The 20631-nt window shown below is 47.0% G+C and overlaps 1 protein-coding gene across 1 annotated transcript in view; it reads right to left on the reverse strand.

The window, feature by feature from the left end:
- Positions 1 to 17997, reverse strand: part of AQP7 (aquaporin 7) — a 40141-nt gene extending 22144 nt beyond the window's left edge. Inside the window, exons 1-2 of the mRNA XM_049771063.1 lie at positions 17883 to 17997; positions 15809 to 15888 (exon numbers count right to left, since the gene is read on the reverse strand). Coding sequence (XP_049627020.1) covers positions 15809 to 15888; positions 17883 to 17997 — 195 coding nt within the window. The remainder of the gene's footprint in view (positions 1 to 15808; positions 15889 to 17882) is intronic.
- Between the last annotated feature and the right edge of the window lie 2634 nt (positions 17998 to 20631).

The following is a 20631-nucleotide window of genomic DNA, read 5'->3' on the forward strand; positions in this document are numbered from 1 at the left end:
CTCACTCCTAGTACTGACCTCAGGAACCTCTGCCTGAGCCCAGGCCTTTCTGAAGGGAACTCTGGAGAAAGAGGCCATGCCAGCAGGCCTGCAGAGGCCCCTCTCTCAGACCAGACCCCACTTCTGTTTGGGCCCAGTGAGTTGGTCTTCTTTCTCTCCTTGCTCCAAGCTCATGCTCTGTGGACAGCCCAGCCCAGCTCTCTCTGAAAGCCTCTCACTCAATGCTCCAGGGGAGAAACTTAGGCAATGAGTCACATGGCATGTGGGGCTAAATAAGAACAGATTTTGAGGCATTCCACTCCCAGCAGGACCCCTCCTCAGTTCCCACAATCACCGCCTTCCATGTGGGGTCCCCAGGACATGGCCAGGCCTGCGCCCATGGCCCAGTCCCAGCCACTCTTGGAAGGGACTCACTCAACTGAGATAAGAGGCTCTTCCCACTGTGCAAGGCGAAACTCCGGAGCAACAGGTCCTGGTCTTGCTTATCTGAGGGTCCTTAGCTAGACCCACATCCCCAGAAAGCACTCTGCTGTCCCCCTGTCCCCAGTCTAACGCTGTGTCTCAGCCCTCTGAGGGTGGCCTCGAGGGCTGGTCCTGCTCCTCCAGGGAAGAGGTTAGTGGGGCAGGGGTTTGGCCAGTGGAGCCAAGTCCAGATGCTCTGCTCAAAATAACCTCTCCTCTCCTGCCAGCAACACCAGGAGACAAGCTCTGAGGATGCATTTGTGGGGACAGAGGCTAACTTCCACGAGGCCCTCCAGGCCTTCTGGGCTTCCTGGTCCCAGAGGAAGGGCCTGTACTCTAAGCTAGGAGTCTAGCCGGAGCCAAATCAAGATCTCACTGGTCCCAGATGCTACGGAACAAAGCAGCACAGAACAGGAACTGGAGATGGGTAGCTAGGTGGTGTGGTCCGGGAGGAGCCCTGGACTGCCACAGAAGTCTTCATTCGGTTTTGGTTTTTCTGGGGCCATATTGGCAATGCTCAGGTCTTACTCCTGGCTATGCACTCAGGGATCATTCTTGACAGTGTTTATATGTGGTAAGGAAGTGAACCCTAACAAAGGAGTGAGCCTGAGCCGTCATGTACAAGACAAACACCCTACTTTGCTATACTATTGCTCCTGCCCAATTATTTTGGAGAAGAAAGAAGAGGCTCAGACTATGGATTTCCTCCCTGTTTGAGGGAAAAGAGAAACTACAAATGATTTGGGGGGGATATAGGAGGAGGTTTGAACTACAACCAGCAATGCTCAAGACTTATTCTTGGCTCTGTGCTCAGGGATCACTCCTGGCTCAGGCAACCATATGTAATGTTAGGATCAAGCCCTGGCAGGCCTTATCTGCTATACTATCTTTTCCACCAATACATACAAGTGCTATTTTCTTTTTTTTTCTTTCTTTTTTTTTTTTTTGGTTTTTGGTCCACACCCGGCGGTGCTCAGGGGTTATTCCTGGCTGTCTGCTCAGAAATAGCTCCTGGCAGGCTCGGGGGACCATATGGGACACCGGGATTCGAACCAACCACCTTTGGTCCTGGATCGGCTGCTTGCAAGGCAAACGCCGCTGTGCTATCTCTCCGGGCCACAAGTGCTATTTTCATAAATAACCCAGTCTGAGCAGAGAGGGAGACTACCAGGTCTTCCCCTCTTAGGGTGTCTCATCTATAGGAGAAAGCAATAGATTTTAGTCTTTTCTTTGATTTTACAGACACAAACAACGATGCTTAGGGGTTACTCCTGACTCTGCATTCAGGAATCATTCTTAGAAGGCTCTGGGGGAACATATGGGTGCCAAGAATATAACCTGGGTTAGCTACATATATGGCAAACATCCTCATCCTACCCACAGTATAATCTCCCCTGCCCTGGGTCTCTATCGAGTACTAGACTGGATGGAATTGTTGATGAGCGCTGACAAATGACCAGGCAGATTATATAATGCTAATCACAGCTTTATTTTTTGGTACTCCAGTCTACACTAGCTAAACCCTAAGTCTAATACAACATTGCATGGGCTTGCTCACCAGTTGTCCCTCTGTAACGTGATATCTCTGGAAGGGCGAGGGGGCTGAAGTTCTGGCAGGTCTCCTGTTAGATCGGTGGTCTTCCTGTGATGTTGAAGGAATTCTGTCTCTCGTGTTACAATTATGTAATCACTAAAAATTCTCATTGGTTGCACTCAACACTCTTGGGTGCTTTCTGTAAAATCTAGCCAGCTTGACAGGGCTGACCTGTGGCCTTTCTTATTAGCATTATCACTCACTCACACAAGTTGGCTCCTGGGTGCTTCCCTTTACAGGGCCTGGAGCTTCCCTAATTAGCATATCACGTCTTAACACAAGGTCATGCCTGGGAGGGCCCAGGAGTGCTATGAGCAAAATATTTTCATTCGGTTTGGCAAAAAACATGACTTTTGAAAATAGCCCTCTCAGGGGGCTAGAGTGATAACTCAGTGGCAGGGCATTTGCCTTGCAAGCAGTCAACCTGTGATGAACCCAGGTTTGATTCCTGGCATCTCATATGGTCCCCCAAGCCTGCCAGGAGCGATTTCCGAGTGCAGAGCCTCCTGAGCAACCCCTGAGCCAAAAAATAAAGAAAGAAAAAATAATAAATTAGGGGTCAGAGCGGTGGCACAAGCGGTAAGCCTTGCCGGTGCTAGCCTAGGACAGACCACGGTTTGATCCCCTGGCATTCCATATGGTCCCCTAAGCGAGGAGCGATTTCTGAGCGCATAGCCAGGAGTAACCCCTGAGCGTCACCTGATGTGGCCCAAAAACATCATCATCATCATCATCATATCATAAATTAAAAAAAAGAAAATACAAGGCCGGTGAGATAACATGGAGGTAAGACATTTGCCTTGCATGCAGAAGGACAATGGTTCGAATCCCAACATCCCATATGGTCCCCTGTCTGCCCTGAGCGATTTGAGCGTAGAGCCAGGAGTAACCTCTGAGCGCTGCCGCTGCCGGGTGTGACCCAGAAAACCAAAAAAGAAAAAGAAAATATCACTCTGGTTTAACACAAAAGCATTCTGTCACAAACAAATACTATGTAAACAATGTTGCCAACATCTCTGTGCTGTTGTAAACATATTTACTTTATTCAGATTCTTTCGCTATGCTCCTGTTATTTCATTATTTCACACATAGTCCATGTGTGCCTGATCTGGAACCCTTGGGGTCCCTTAGCTATTTTCAGGTATTCATTATACAGCCTTTGGGAATCCCCATGTGAGAGACAATAAGGAATTTAGAGAAGTCCTAAGCATGAGCCTATGGAGGAACCAAATAAGGCTTCAAGCCAGAGAGGGGTTAGTGGGTGCTTGGGCTGAGGGCTGTGGGCACTCCAGGCTCAGGGAGTTAGGGGTGAGGACTCGAAAGTCAGGGGCCTGGCTGGGTCTTCAAGGAGGGGCAGTTTGGGATTGGAGCTGGGACCTAGTGCTGGGAGTTTGGGGGGGCGGTAAATCCAGGGGCCTGCAGGTTTGGGAAGGGCCAGCTAGAGTCTGCTCTGCCAACAGAACCGCCCTCTAGAGGGCGCCAACAGACAGGCCTGGACCTGGAATGTGCCCTCAAGTACACCGCAGGGAGAGGTGGGCAGCATGAAAGGGTCCCTCTTGAAGGATCCAATTCTTCTCCCAACCCAGCCAGGCCAACTCTCTGCTTCTGTTTCCCTTGCATAGACTCTGTGGGGTCGATTCCAGGGAACCAGGGCCTTCCCTCAGGATAGTGTGTGCTGTGGGGCTCAAAGGATGTCTCCCCAGGAGAAAATGAGAACTTGAGCAGTACTGGTGGGATTGGTCTGGGGTCAGCGCTGAGCAGGAGGGACTTGGTGGAGGAGCCGAACCCCGCCAGCCTATCTCCAGAACTAAGGAGAGAACAGAGCAGGCGACTGTGATGAGGTGAAGGGAAGGGAAGGAAGGCAGTACTGAGCCAGCTTGCGTTTTGAGTTTTTATTTGTTTGGTTTCTTGAGGGTGGGGGCACAACCGACTGTGCTCAGTGGTTACTCCTGGCCCTCCACTCAAGAATCACTCTTAGTGGGGTTTAGAGGACTATACGGGATACCAAGGATCAAATCTGAATCAGCTGTGTGCAAGGCAAGCGTCCTTCCCCACTGTACTTTCACTCCAGCCCCTGAAATTTGAAGCCCAGTAGACTGTGGTTAGATACTTATAATCTGGGGGTAGTGAGTGGCCAGCAGAGAGAGGTGGGAAAGGCCCTCGGAAGGGCTTCCAGTTATAACCTGGAGATGGGTACTGTGACTGAGAAGGAAATAGCCAGAAGGAGTCCCAGACATCATGTCCTACAGCAGGAACTTCCAATACCACCACCTTCAACTCTGTTGGTATAGCTCCAGAGTTGGGTGCAGAGAAGCAGACATCCTTGGTGAGCTGCTGGGAAGGTTCTGGCCTAACCCTGTTCTTTTCTCTTCAAGTAAGACTATGAAGTGCTCAGGGCTTACTTTAGGCTCTAAACTCAGGGATCATGCCTGGTGGTGCTAAAGAAACCATATGCTTGCAGTACTGTGTATCAAAAAACAAGGCCAAATTTATTCAAGGCAAGTGCCTTAATCCTTGCACTATCTCTCCAGCTCCCCTATACTTTTTTTTTTAAGATTTTTTAAGATTTTTTTTTTTTTTTTGGGTCAAACCCGGCAGTGCTCAGGGGTTATTCCTGGCTCCAGGCTCAGAAATTGCTCCTGACAGGCACGGGGGACCATATGGGACGCCGGGATTCGAACCGATAACCTCCTGCATGAAAGGCAAACGCCTTACCTCCATGCTATCTCTCCGGCCCATGATTTTTTAAGATTTTTAAGGAAATCTGCATGCTACTGTGTGGCTTTGCCCTGACCTGCAGTGAAGACCCCTGTACATCCCTTGATCTCTCACTTGAGTTTGAGTTCTAGTGTGGCTTCAAATTCACTGTACCACCTTGGCTCCAGCCTATACTCCTGAGCCTCTGTTTCCTCATCTGAGAGATAGGGTTGCAGGACATGCATTAACCTACTCAGTGATTTTTCCATTAATACTGGACACTAGGAAAGGCTTATGAAGGCAACATCAGCCTATTAAGGCAGATAGTAATTTTGGGGGGGTCACATCCAATGGGACTCAAGGGTCACTCCCAGCTCTACTCTCAGAAATAGACCCTGGCAGACCCAGGAGACCATATGGAATGCCAGGATTCGAAACACCATCTGTCCTGGATTGGCTGTGTGCAAGGCAAACACTCTACCACTGTGCTATTACTCTGGACCCAGATAGTAATTTTGGACCAGAGAGATAGTACAGCAGGTAGAATGCTTGCCTTTTGATCCTATTACTTCACATGGTCCCCCAGGGCCCTGCCAGGAGTGATCCCTGAGTGTGGTGGAGCCAGAGTAATCCCTGAGCACCACCAGATGTGGCCCAAAAACAAACAAAAAACTTTAGTTAAAATGATTAAATTTTGGGGCCGGAGAGATAGCATGGAGGTAAGACGTTTGCTTATCATGCAGAAGGTCGGTAGTTTGAATCCGGCATTTCATATGGTCCTCTGAGCCTGCCAGGAGCGATTTCTGAGTGTAGAGCCAGGAGTGAACCCTGAGCACTGCCAGGTGTGACCCCCCCCAACAACAACAAAAAAAGATTAAATTTGGGGCCAGAGTGATAGCACAGTAGATAGGGTATTTGCCTTGCACATACTGACCTGTGTATTGATGGTTTGATCCACGGCATTCCATATGGTCCCTAAAGCCTGCCAGGAGTGATTTCTGAGCACAGAGCCAGGAATAATGCCTGAATGTTACCAGGTGTGGCCCAAAAACAAACCAAGAGGTGGCCAGAGAGCAAGCACAGCGGTAGGGTGTTTGCCTTGCAAGTGGCCGACCCAAGACAGATGGTGGTTAAAATCACGGCATCCTATATGGTCCCGAGTGCCTGACAGAAGTGATTTCTGAGCACAGAGACAAGAGTAACCCCTGAGCACCACTGGGTGTGGCCCAAAAACAAAAACAAAACAAAAGAAAAATGATAAAATTGTAAATGGGGGGGGGGGCCCAAGAGCTAGTATATGGATTAAAGTGCTTCCCTGGTTTTGGTCTCCTGAGCTCTGTCAGGAACATTTTTTGGGGGGGGGTTCAGATACTTTGGGTTTTGTTTGTTTTGGGTTTTGGGTCACACCTGACAGTGCTCAGGGGTTACTCCTGGCTCTACGCTCAGAAATTGCTCCTGGCAGGCACAGGGGTCCATATGGGATGCCAGGATTTGAACCATTGTCCTTCTGCATGCAAGGCAAATGCCCTACCTCCATGCTTTCTCTCTGGCCCCTGTCAGGTACTTTTGATTACCAGTGAGTATGGTCCTCCCTGGTCCCCAAAAAAACTATACAAAAATTTTTAAAATTAATTTTAGTTTAAATTTTTTCATTCAATTGAAGATAAATCAATTTAAATTGATGAACAATGTTAATGTCTACAGGAAGTAAGTTGCTTGCCTCGCACAGGGCCAACTCTGGTTCACTCTCCAGCATCACATATGATTCCCCACGCACCAGCAGGAATAGGTCCCGAACATAGCTGGCTGTGTCCCTAAACTCCCTCCTCAAATTAGTTTTCTTATGTTAATTTTGTCTGAAATACACTATTCTTTCAAATGAAAAGTTGGAAATAAACCAGTGACCATCAATCTTATTTCTTACAACATGAAAATTTTTACAATGTGTACTGATGATTTGCGACTTTAATATTTAACTAACTGAAAATTTAAGTATTTATGAACACATAGCCAAACAAGTCGAGCAGATATAATGTCTATTACTGGAATGGAAAAAAATTTTAAGTAGAAAACAGGTTCCAGAGAGAGAATACAGAGTTTAAAGCTCTTGCCTTCCAGGTGGCCAACCCTAATTCAATCCCCAGACCTGCTCCCCAAGTATTGCTAGGTAGCTATGAGGACTGTGAGCACCCCTGGAGTGGTCCAGGTAAAACCCAGGTCATTGAAAAACAGTACTGCATTCCCAGGCTCTCACACTGAACCAGGTTAGACAAGAATCACCAGGAGGGAACCCCAGGGCCTCCTGAGCACTGGGAATGACTCCTCCCACATTCCCAAAATAGAGAACACACACACACACACACACACACACACAATCTCATTTCGGTCTAAAGAGATAGTACAGTGAGTAAAGCACTGGTCCTGCACACGCTGACCCTGGCTGACCCTGGCATTCCATATATTTATCTAAATCTACTTGGTGTAATCCCTGAGTGCAGGCAGAGCCAGGAGTAGCCCCTGAGCAACACCAGGTGACTCCAAAATAAACAAAAAAGTTTTCAATCTCAGATCCTTTATTTTATTCATTTAGTTAGTTTTTGGGCCACACCCTGAGATGCACAGGGGTTACTCATAGCCTTGAACTAGGAATTTAGTTCTGGCAGTTCTGGGGAACCATATAGGATGCAGGAGATTAAACTCAGGTTGGTTGTGTGCAAGGCAAATTCCCTACCTGCTAAATGATGTTACTTTCCAACCAAATTTTTTTCCTGAGGACACACAGAAATACAGCCCCTCCCCACTTTGTCAACATTAAGGAGGATGAAACTATCTTTCTAGCCCCTTTAACCTACTTTTATAGGGGTCATCTCTTGAGATGAGGGACTAGGGTCCTTAGAACCTGCACATACAAGTCATGTGATCTACCATTTGAGCTATATTCTGGGTCCATTTGGTGAATTGAGGGAAATTTATTTTATTGTTTTAATTTGTGTTTTGAGGTCATACCATCCTTTGCTCAGGGACTATTCCTGACTCTATGATGAGGGATCACTCCTGATTGTGCTCAGGGAACCATATGTAATATATAATAGGTCTTACTTCACTATTTCTTTGGCCCAAAATTGACCAGAAAAAAATAACAATAACAACAAAGGGAACAGAGTGGTATTACAGTAGGTAGAGGCTCTTACCTTGAATGTGGATACTGAGGTTCATGTTTTTGGGAGGAGCACACCCCAGCCGTAGGGGCCCTTGCCTGGGCACAGCCAACTTCAGTTCAATCCTGATATCCCATATAGTTCCATGGCCCCCACGAGGATGGCTTCTTTTTTGTTTGTTTGTTTGGGTTTTTTTTTGTTTTTATTTTTGTTTTTGGGCCACACCCATGACGCTCAGGGGTTCCTCCTGGCTATGCGCTCAGAAGTCACTCCTGGCTTGGGGGACCATATGGGACGCCGGGGAATCGCGGTCCGTCCTAGGCTAGCGCTGGCAAGGCAGGCACCTTACCTCTAGCGCCACCGCCCGGCCCGAGGATGGCTTCTTTACACAGAGTCAAAAGTAATCCCTGGGGGGCCGGGCGGTGGCGCTAAAGGTAAGGTGCCTGCCTTGCCTGCGCTAGCCTTGGACGGACCGCGGTTCGATCCCCCGGGTGCCCCATATGGTCCCCCAAGCCTGGAGCAACTTCTGAGCACATAGCCAGGAGTAACCCCTGAGCATTACCGGGTGTGGCCCAAAAACCAAAAAAAAAAAAAAAAGTAATCCCTGGGGCAGAAGAGATAACATGAAGGTAGGGCGTTTGCCTTGCATGCAGAAGGATGGTGGTTTAAATCCCGCCATTTCATACTGTCCCCTGAGCCTACCAGGAGCTATTTCTGAGCATAGAACCAGGAGTAACCCCTGAGAGCTGCTGGGTGTGACCCACACACCAAAATCCAAAAAAAAAAAAGGAAGTAATCCCTAAGCATTGCCACCCACCTCACCTCAAAACCACTGCCTTGGGACCGGGAAGGTGGCGCTAGAGGTAAGGTGTCTGCCTTGCAAGCGCTAGCGTAGGACGGACCGCGGTTCGATCCCCCGGTGTCCCATATGGTCCCCCAAGCCAGGGGCGATTTCTGAGCGCATAGCCAGGAGTAACCCCTGAGCGTCAAACGGGTGTGGCCCAAAAACCAAAAAAAAAAAAAAAACCACTGCCTCACCAAAAGCTCAAACCTATAGTTTTTCTAGTTTGAGCTGTAATGGGCCAGGAAGGCTTCCTAGGGTAAGAATTTGTTGCCAGAACTGAAGAAATGGACCCTAAAGAAAGTGCACACGTGAGAAGCTGTCACCTTTGTTTATGATTTGTTTTGTTTTATTTAGACCCCCCCAACCACCCCTGGAGATCTCAGGAGCTATTCTCTCACTTTGGTGCTGGGGGTGGGGTGGGTATTGTCACTACCTGGAAAGCTAAGGGAACCATGAGAGGCCTGAGATCGAACCCAGAGCTTCCGACATGCAAAGCAAATATACTAACTGTTCAATCTCCTCCTGATTCCCAACATTCGTTTTACCATGTGTGTGTGAACATGCGGGTATGTACAGGCATGTGTGTGAGTTTATATATGTTATGTGTGCACTACAGTTCTGTATACACAGGCAGGTGTGAGTATCGATGCCAGCATGTTTGCACTATAGGTGTGTGCACAGGCAGACCCATGTGCGCTCTACCTGTGCACATCAGAGCATACACTATCTCCCTGCACACAGGTGCCCATGCTCATTCCACTGAGTTAATATTTTTCCTCCTGCGTCCACCAAGGCTGGTGCACGCAGCCACTGCAGGAACGTGCTTTATCTCATCTGCACAGGGGCTGCCCACCTGGAACTAGGGGCTTGGAGCAGGCTAGAGCCCCAGAGTCCCATCATGCTCTTGAACATGAGCAGTTCCCCTTCCATCAACTTGGTGGTTCACATCATGCTTTGTTGAGCACATGGTTTTCTTCAGAATGTCATGTCCTGGCCTTGAGCATGCTGCCTAGTCATTTGGGAATAGAGAGGGAAGTGGGAACCATAGCTGATAGTGCTCAGGGTTAGTCCTGACTTTGCATTCAGGGATCACTCCTTGAGGGCCTAGGGACCATATGGGATATCAGAGATCAAATCCAGGCTCACCCTGTGCAAGGCAAGCAGCCTACTGCTGTACTCTCTGTCCAGACCCACACTAAAATTTGTTTGTTTGTTTGTTTGTTTTGGGATCACACCACTGGTGCTCAGGGGGTTGTTCCTGGCTGGGGGAGGGGGGTATACAGGATTCTGGGGATCAAACACATGTCAGCAGTGTGCAAGGCAAACACTATACCTGTTGTGCTATATTGCTCCAGCCACCACCATACTAAACATTTTAAAGAACCTTTGGATCAGGGAGATGGTTCACAAGGCTGGAGTAATTGCTTTGCCTGTGAGAGACGCAGAAGATACCCTAAGATACTCCAAGCACTGACAGGAGTGCTTGGTGTAATTCTTCCTCCCCCCCCCAAAAAAAGGGGAAGGTGACGCTTTTGAAGCTTTTTTGTTTGTTTGTTTTGTTTTGTATTCTTTTGGGATCACACCGGCAGCGCTCAAGGGTTACTCTTGGCTCTATACTCAGAAATCACTCCTGGCAGGCTCAGGGGACCATATGGGATGCCGGGATTTGAACCACTGATGTTCTGTATGCAAGGCAAACGCCTAACCTCCATGCTATTTCTCCAGCCCCAAGCTTTTTTATTTTTATTAAATTTATTTAAAGAAAATGCAGCACATAGTTGACATAACTGATCGTAATACATTTGTTTCAAAAAGACCAAAAGCAAAGCTATTTTAAAAAATAGAAAATTGGGGCTGGAGCGGTGGCTCAGCAGTAGAGTGTTTGCCTTGCATGCAGCTGACCTAGGACAGACCTCTGTTCGATTCCCTGGCATCCCATATGTGCCCCCCCAAGCTAGGAGCGACTTCTGAGCTATAGCCAGAGTAACCCCCTGAGCATCATTGGGTGTGGCCCAAAATCCAAAAATAATAATAACAATGATAATAGAAAATTGAAAGAAAAACTAAAGAGGTAGAAGAGAAAGGAAAGAAGAAAAAGTTCAGTAGCAAGCATATTTTTGAAAATTATTGAATTCTCCGTACTCCAGGGGGGGTGGGAGGTGCCATGGGGAGGAGGGCGGACAGACATCTGGCTTCCAGTTTCCTCCTTGATTCTGGAGACCAGCTCTTGCCAGGCATGGGGTTTGGGGAGGCCCCATACCAGAGCCCCTTCTCCCGGCCTGGGGAGTGCTGGGTGGCTTGGCAGGCCCCCAGCTGTCCTTGTCTTTTTCCCCTGACTCCAGGCCTTCCCTGGGGTGCCAGCTCAGATGGCCAAGAAGTGGGTTCAGGGTGGACTCTTAGTGGTCCTCAGGCTTTCCCCCTACCTCTCCCTACACTAATGGAAATGCACTTTGGGAGGCAGGCGGGCTGTTTTAGTAGTGGTATTATGTTGGGACAGTCCCTGGAATTTTTTTCTCCTTGTTTTCCTATTGATAGTATTGTATGCATATATTTTATATATCCATAACATCCATCTTGTATTGTGACCTTGATACTGCCTCACAAATCTCATTCTAATATTTTACTGCCTCAGTCCCAACCCTTATTTCCCCCCATCTTCCCATATAGGTGCAGCTCATGAACATGAAGCTCAACACATAGAGTGATGAGTGCAGTTAGAGAAATAACTACACTGAAAACTATCATAAAAATGTGAATGAATGAGGGAAAAAGAAAGCCTATCTCGAGTACACGTGTGGGTGGGGTGGGAAGGAGGGAGATCCGGGAAATTGGTGGTGGGAATCCTGCACTGTGAAGGGGGGTGTTCTTTTACATGACTGTAATCATACAACTACAATTATATTTGTAATCATGATGTTTAAATAAAGATAATTTATTAAAAAAGAAAATTATTGAATCACCAATGAACCCATTAAAGCACTAGCAGAAGGTTTAGTAAGCTTTTTTAAAGGCTAAGAGTTAAAGAAATACAGTAAAAACAGTGTGAGAGTGGCAATTGTCATTGTTTGCATAGGCCCAGCAAATATGGGAAAATGGAAAGGAAAAGCCTTGGCCTAAATACAAGGAGACCTTACCCCTAAAGTTTTCTGGCATAAGACCAACTCTGGACACCAGGCAAACTAGGTTGCCCAACCCAAGTCAGTCTCTGAGGTCCCATTAAAATTTTTTCAACAATTGCTGTTGTTGGTGTCAGGTTTCTGTAGTTAGAGACCCTGGTTTTTGTGCATATCCTCCATCGAAGTCAGCATGATGTGGAGGGTCCTCTGGTTTCACCTCACCATTAGAGGGCAACTGCAGAGAGCCCTGCCCTGCAAGCGAGGTTGTTGCCTGTTGCTAAGTCGTCAGGGTGTTAAAAGAAACCCTCTTTTGGGGGGCCAGAGATATAGCATGAAGGTAGGGCATTTGCCTTGCATGTAGAAGGATGGTAGTTCGAATCCCAGCATTCCATATGGTCCCCCATGCCTGCCAGGAGCGATTTCTGAGCGTAGAGCCAGGAGTAACCCCTGAGCGCTGCCGGGTGTGACCCAAAAACCAAAAACCAAAAAAAAAAAAAAGTTTTATAATAGAGGAGTTTAGGTACTGGGCTCATTGGATCAAACAGGAAAATAGAATCCGAAAGATTTAGGGGGGAACAGAGCAATACTACAGGGAGTAGGGCATTTTCCTTGCAGATCTCTAACTTGGGTTACATCCTCTGTACATATCTAGTCCCTGAACCCCTGCCAGGAATGATCCCTGAGCACAGAGCCAGGTAGAAATAAGCCTTAAGCATACTCCAATGTGTTCCCACTTAAAGAAAAGAAAGAAAGAAAGAAAGAAAGAAAGAAAGAAAGAAAGAAAGAAAGAAAGAAAGAAAGAAGAAGAAAGAAAGAAAGAAAGAAAGAAAGAAAGAAAGAAAGAAAGAAAGGAAAAAAGAAAGAAGGAAGGAAAGGAAGGAAGGAAGGAAGGAAGGAAGGAAGGAAGGAGGAAGGAAGGAAGGAAAGGAAGGAAGGAAGGAAGGGAGGGAGGGAGGGAGGGAGGGAGGGAGGGAGGGAGGGAGGGAGGGAGGGAGAGAGAGAGAGAAAGAGAGAGAGAAAGAAAGAAAGAAAGAAAGAAGAAAGAAAGAAAAAAAGAGAAAGAAAGAAAGAAAGAAAGAAAGAAGAAAGAAGAAGAAAGAAAGAAAGAAAGAAAGGAAAGAAAAGAAAGAAAGAAAGAAGAAGAAAGAAAGAAAGAAAGAAAGAGAGAGAGAAAGGAAGAAGAAAGAAAGAAGAAAGAAGGAAAGATGAAAGAAAGAAAAAGGAAAAAGAAAAGTAAAAGAGAATAAAGAAAAAGAAAGAATGAAAGAAAGAGAAAGAAAAAAGAAAGAAAGAAAGAAAGAGAAGAAAGAAAGAAAGAATGAAAGAAAGAAAGAAGAGAAAGAAGAAAGAAAGAAAGAAAGAGAAGAAGAAAGAAGAAAGAGAAAAGAAAGAAAGAAGAAAGAAAAGAAAGAAAGAAAGAAAAAGAAGAAGAAAGAAAGAAAGAAAGAAAGAAAGAAAGAAAGAAAGAAAGAAGAAAAAAGAAAGAAGAAGAAAGAAAGAAAGAAAGAAAAGAAAGAAGAAAGAAAAAAGAAAGAAAGAAAAGAAAGAAAGAAGAAAGAGAAAGAAAGAAAGAAAGAAAGAAAGAAAGAAAGATTTATGAGAGCAATAGAGATAGTTCAATGGGTTGAACACATGCTTTGCATTTGGGAGCCCAAGGCTCCATTCTCAGTGCCTGAAGGTATCCCTAACACTTCTAGGAGTGACTCACAAGCACAGAACTAGGACCATTCCCCTGAGTGTTCTCAGGAAAGCTTCCAAACTTTAAGATAATAATAATAATAATAATAATAATAATAATAATAATAATAATAATAAAGGGAAAAAAAGTCTTGTGGCTGGATAGATAGCATGGAGGTAGGACATTTGCCTTGCATACTGAAGGATGGTGGTTCAAATCCGGCATCCTATATGGTCCCCAAGCAAGTTCTGAGCGTAGAGCTGGAGTAGGCCTGAGCACTGCCGGGTGTGACCCAAAAACCAAAAACCAAAAAAAAAAAGAAAAAAAAAAAGCCTTATGAGAGGGTGTGACTCAGTAGTAGGTAGAACATATACTTAGCATATGCAAGGCCCTGAGAACTTTGGGGCTTTGACCCCTGGTACTACATGGTCCACTAAGCACCCTGGGAGCCATCTTTGGGTGTGGCACTATAGTCAGGTGTGGCCTTCACTTAAAAAGAAACAAAAAGGTTGCATGAGAAAGATGCAAAAGAGAGTAAGGTGTGTCTGAGGAAGCAGTAGAAAATTCAGGGGCCTGGCTGAGTGCCTATGATGAGTGTGGTTTAAGGCTTGGTTATTTGGTGGGGTTGGGAGGGGGGCTCCTCCATTCAGGAAATGAGTTGTGGTTGGTAGATCATATTTTTGGACAAACCTGAGTGTGAATCCAGTTTGGCTTTCTCATCAGCACAGGTGACTCTGAGCAAGATATTCCCGAGTGTCTTTATGGGCCAAGAATTAGTGTGATGGAGAAATGAATCCACACCTGGACAAGCTGATGGGAGTCAGGATGGAGTCCAGAAGGGGTGTGACAAAAGACCAGTTGAGATGAGGTACTCAGAGGTGTGAGGAAGAGAAACCTTCCTTATACAGATGGTACAGCAGGTTGGCACTTTCCCTGCACTCCGATGATCCAAGTTCGGTCCCTATATGGCCCCCCAAACCCTGCCAGGAGTAATCCCTGAGTGCAGAGTACAGAGAAATCCCTAAGTACAGCTCGGTGTGGTTTTACACCCAAAAAAAGGAAAGGAATCTTTTTTTTTTTTTTTTTTTTTGAGGGGAAAGGAATCTTATACATGAGCCTTCCTGCCCTGGCTGACTGCGATCTAATGCCCAGGCCTCTCTGGAAAGGTTAAGGGGGAGCACAGGCCTGATCCCAATAGGGGGATCAGCAAGACCAATAACCAGTACATCTCCCTCAACCATTTCTCTTGCAACCTGACTGCTCATATCCCTGAACTTGACTTCTTCCCAGCTTCACTGGGCCAGGGGCGGTGTTGCACCAAGCACCTGCTATCTCTAGTTCCATCAGTGCCAAGCAGCAGCTCAGTGAGCCTGGGGGATCCAGGTGTGACAGGGTTTGGGGCAGACAGCCTCCTGGGGACATGCTGGCCTGACTGCTTCGACCTGCAAAACACACACTTGCACAGAGCAGCTGAGCGATGAGTGTTTGTGGGAAGACCTGAGTTTCCTCCGCCCTGGCTGGGAGAGAAACTGAACTGTCAGGGCGTCATAGGGCGCAGCCATGCCTGTGGATGGGATTGTGAGGGCTGGGTTTGGGGTATCCCAGGTAATTCAAGATTCCTAGATGCTGAACCCAGATCTGGATGCGCCTCACTGCAGCACCAGTTCCAGCCTGCCTGCTCCACTCTGCCTCCTCTCAGCCACCACCCCTGCACCCCCTCAGCCTCTTGTTTTCTGTCACAGTTGAGCCTACCGTTTTTGTGGAGGATGGACCCCTTCCTGTCACAGTTGAGCCTACCGTTTTTTGTGGAGGATGGACCCCTTCCCATCCCACCACATCCCCTCAACCAGCTACTTTAAAATGTCCAGCCATACATAGCCTTTGGGTAACGGGGGAGGGATAAGGCTGGGCTTTAGTTCCCCCAGCTGGAGGTCTCATGTATCTCGCATTCCCTGGTGGCCCTGTGCCTGGGTTCTCTCCTGGGACAGTCTATGACAAGGCTGGCTTTGTCCTGGGGTCTGTCTATACAGCAACAGTCAGACCAGACCACACTCACTTCAAGGGTTTTCTTCCATGTATCTGGGACTCAAATGGTTTCGTTGTTTTTTTTTTGGGGGGGGGGGGTTGGGGTCACACCCGGCAGCACTCAGGGGTTACTCCTGGCTGCACGCTCAGAAATCACTCTGGCAGGCTCGGGGAACCATATGGGATGCCAGGATTTGAACCACCGTCCTTCTGCATATAAGGCAAATGCCTGACCTCCATAATATCCTTCAGGCCCCGGTTTCGGTGTCTTTGCTGCCATTTGTTCTGTAAGCCCCTTGCCCTCGGGTGAAACCCTAAAACACAGAAAGTCTAGGAAAGGGATCTGGGGATAGGGGCCTAGGCTAGAGTCTGAGAAAGAGGGAAAGATGTGAAGATGTGTGGGCTTCCCCTCAATCTTGGGGACACTGCTGTTTACCTCATCAGGCAAATAGGGTTAGGAGAGATGGGATGAACAAACAGACACTCCCTTTGGCATACAGCAGCAGGTCTTGACCTGCAATGTTGTTCATTGCTTTTGAAGCTCAGCTTCAGAACTCTAAACATCTCCATCTGCAGAAGCAGGACAGGTACTGTGGGGAGAGAGCAGGTCACCAGACCTTTTCTTTCTTTCTATCTTTCTTTCTACCTCTCCTTTCTTTCCTTCTCTTCTTTCTTTTTCTCTTCTTTCTCTTTTTTCTTTCTCTTTTGTTCTCTCTTTTCTTTCTCTCCAGTTTTGGGGCCACATCCAGCAGGTATTCAGGGCTTATTCATGGCTCTACATTCAGGGAACTACATGTGGTGCCAAAGTCAGCTACCTGCACGGCACGTGCCTGAACCTCTGTTCAATCTTTTCTGCACCCACATTGAGATATATATCTGCCATCAATCCCTAGATTTCAACCCAACAACACAGGGGATACCTCTACTCTCTGTGAGAAGGTCCCACTGCCTAGCATTTCAAGCACCTCCTGATGAGGGAAGTCTTCTTCCCTACACACACACACACACACACACACACACACACACACACACACACACACACACACCTGAAAGCTGCTCAAGCATGCATAGCCTCAGAAAGAGCTCGGGTCTGTTCAAAGCCACCAAGGACGAGCTGTAAGCAGAGCCCTAGCATCCTGGCTCCTGATTAGCTTCTTTGGGCCACTCCAGGCAGTTCAAGATTCTGGAGCACGAAGGGAAGAGTCTGAAGCTGAGACCAGCTCAGCCTATAGTAGTGTCATTGCCACGCAACCACACTCCATTTCAGTGACCCTAGAGGGTCCCAATGGACCAGACCTCTGAAGAACCTCAGGTCCTAAAGGCTGGAGTGAGAGCATAGTGGTAGGACATTTGCCTTGCATGCCTGTAACCTGGGACAGACATGGGTTTGATCCCCAGCATCCCATATGGTCCCTTGAGCCTGCCAAGAGCGATATTTGAGTGCAAAGGCAGGAGTAAACCCTGAGAGCCTTTGAGTGTGGCCCCCCTCAAAAACAAACAAACATAAAGAATCTCAGATCCTTCCTGATGGGTTGAGAGGGAGTCATCAGCTATATTCCTTGTGCCAGACCCTGAATGAGATTAGGATGTGTCAGAGTCAAGACAAGAGCCAGCCTGCAGGATAAGCTTAGGAAAGCTGGTCCTGTCACCAGCTGTAATAGCTGCCCTGAACCCACAAGGCCTCCTCCTTGAACGATCTTCCAGGAGTTGCCCTACAGCCTCCTCCAGAAGATAGCCCACCAGGCGCAGACCCCAGCTCTGGGCAGAGTTATCTGTGCCTCACACACACACACACACACACACACACACACAACCCTGCACCCAGGACTACACTCCTTCCACACCGCAACCCCCATCCTCGTGCCTCTTCCTGGCATACATGTGTGCATGGTGAGGCATGGGTCCTCGTTTCACACATGGGACATGTCACAGCCCCGGAGGGAATCGCTCCACCCCACAAGCCTCTTGCCCATTCCTGGGCCAAGGCCCTGGGAGGGTATGAGGTGAGTCAGCTGCCAACTTGTGAGACCTGCTGAGCCAGCGGGATGGGAAGCCCCAAGCTGACGGCTGTGGCTTTGGGGAGGGGCCACGCCCTGCGTGGGGCCCACCCTGCCACTGCCTCCAGCACCCCCAACCCTCCATTTCACCCTTATTATCTCCTGCCCACACCCTCAGCCAGGATTCAAGCCAGAAGGGCACCTCTACTCCTTTCCCATTTCCAAAGGGGCAGACAGGGACATGCCACATCTGTACACCTGTCTCCTCTCATGCTTATCTCTGTGTGTACCTGTCTCTGGTGCACACTTACCTTCCCTGGAGCTCAGTCCCTTAGCACAGCCTGGGGGTGCCCTGGGGAAGTCATCCCCTCTCCTCATCCCTTTTCTCATCACCACTCCCTGGAAGTTCTTCTGCTCCACCATCATCCTCCATCTTCTTTGCTTTGTCTACATAATTAAAAACAAACAAGGACCAGACAATAGTACAGCAGGTTGGGCATTTGCTTTGCATGTGGCAGACCCAGGTTTAATCCCTGGTAACTCATATGGTCCTCCAAGCCCCACCAGGAGTAATTCCTAAGTGCAGAGTTGGGAGTGATCCTTGAGCATCTCCTGATATGGCTCCAAAACAACAATAATAACAGCAACAACAAAAAGAACAAAAGTAAAAAAAAAAAATACCTCTCCAACTGGCATACATCAAAAAGAAAAAGTACAACCAATGCTGGCTCAAATGAAGGGAGAAAAGAATTCTCATCCACTGCTGGTGAGAATGTAGACTGGTTTATTCTTTTGTTGTTGTTGTTGTTGTTGTTGTTAGTTTTTATTTTGGGGCCACACTGGTTGACACTCAGGGGTTACTCCTGGCTATGTGCTCAGAAATTACTCCTTGTTTGCAGGGATCATATGGCATGCCAGGGGATCAAACCGTGGTCCGTCCTAGGCTAGTATCAGCAAGGCAGAATGCCTTACCACTTTGTGCCACCACTCTGGCCCTGGTTCATCCTTTTTGGAAAATAACATGATCATTTCTCAAAAAACTAGAAATTGGGGTTGGAGTGATAACACAGCAGTAGAGTATTTGCCTTGCTTGCAGCAATTCAGGATGGACCCGGGGTTGATCCTAAGCATTCCATATGGTCCCCTGGGACCTGCCAGAAGCGATTTCCAAGTTTAGAGCCAGAAGTAACCCCTGAACACCACCAGATGTGGCCCAAAAACAAACAAACAAAAAAAACCTAGAAATTGATCTCCCATATGACTCAGCAATATTGCTCTCAGAAATATAACTTAGGGGCCAAAAGAACACAATGCAGAAAAGCCCTCTGCACTGCTATGTTCATTGCAGCACTATTCACAATAGCCAGAACCTGGAAAAACCCAAGTGCCCAAAAATGAATGAGTGGATAAATGAACTGTGGTACATCTACACACAATGAAATACTATGCAGCTGTTAGGAAAAGTAAAGTCATGAAGTTTGCTTATGCATGGATGGATATGGAGAGTATTATGTTGAATACATTGAGTCAGAGAGAGAGGAATAGACACAGAATTATTGCATTCATTTGTGGGATATTAAAACATAAAAAGATTGGGGCCGGGCGGTGGCGCTAAAGGTAAGGTGCCTGCCTTGCCTGCGCTAACCTTGGACGGACCGCGGTTCGATCCCCCGGTGTCCCATATGGTCCCCCAAGCCAGGAGCAACTTCTGAGCACATAGCCAGGAGTAACCCTGAGCGTTACTGGGTGTGGCCCAAAAACCAAAAAAAAAAAAAACATAAAAAGATAGTATAGAAATAATTCCCTGGGGCCAGAGAGATAGGCAGGTAAGGCGTTTGCCTTTCATTTAGAAGGTCAGTGGTTCAAATCCCGGCATCCCATATGGTCCCCCAAGCCTGCCAGGAGTGATTTCTGAGCCTGGAGTCAGGAGTAAACCCTGAGTGCTGCCGGGTGTGACCCAAAAACCAAAATAAAATAAAATAAAATAAAATAAAAAGAAATAATTTCCCAAAATAATAGACACGAGGACCAGGAGGACCAGTCCGTTGTAGGAAGATTGCCACAAACAGCAGGGAATTATGGCAATAATAGTTAGAAATGATTACTCTAGACAACAAATGAGTGTTAAAAGAGGTGGGGCCAGGCGGTGGCGCTAGAGGTAAGGTGCCTGCCTTGCCTGCGCTAGCCTTGGACGGATCGGCATAGCCAGGACCCCTGAGTGTCACCAGGTGTGGCCCAAAAACAAACAAACAAAAAAAGAGGTAAAGTAATATGCATGTACCCCTTCAGTAACAATAACAGCAAACCACAGCATCTAAAGGAACAGAGTGAGTAAGAGAGAGAGGTAGACAGGTAGCAAGAAATATGCACTGATGAAGGGATGGGTGTTGGATATATTATGACTGAAACTCAGTCATGAACAACTTTGTCACTATATATCATCTTACAGTGATTCAATTAAAGATTTTATTTAGAAAAATAAAATTTGTAAAAACGAATTTTCAATTCTCATCATCTCTCTAAATTGAAAGTATTACATATATGGTTAGGGTGATAGGAGCATGGCTATGGTTCAACAGGCTAGACACTTGCATTTGTTGCATGTAGGAGGCCTGGGTTTGATTCCACATATTACAGGGCACTTCCAGGAGGGATCCTGGAATTTGAAGCTTTCAAATATCAACAGATGTGACCCTAAAACAAAACAAATAATCAGTGTGATCTTTGAAGCCAGACACTAGGGTTCAAATTTCAAGCTAGTTATTAATCTCATCATGTCTCCGTTTCCACATTTGTAAAAAGAAAGTAGTAGGATCCACCTCATGAAGTTTTGGGTGACTGTTGAATGAGTTAATTATACACAGTATTGTATATTGTATTGTATTCCACAGTATTGTGGAATACACAGCCTGTAGAAAATCTTCTGAGCTGGTTCCCAACTCCAGTATTTACAGTCTTGCATGGCTCCCCCCTCAGGATGGTGTCAGGCTCTCTGCTCTTGCTCTGCTGACATCTGTCCCTTAATTTAACTTCACCCCTCGAATGTTGCCTCGAACACTT

The sequence above is a fragment of the Suncus etruscus genome, chromosome 1 (genome assembly GCF_024139225.1).
Source record: "Suncus etruscus isolate mSunEtr1 chromosome 1, mSunEtr1.pri.cur, whole genome shotgun sequence".
In the NCBI taxonomy this organism is placed as follows: domain Eukaryota; kingdom Metazoa; phylum Chordata; class Mammalia; order Eulipotyphla; family Soricidae; genus Suncus; species Suncus etruscus.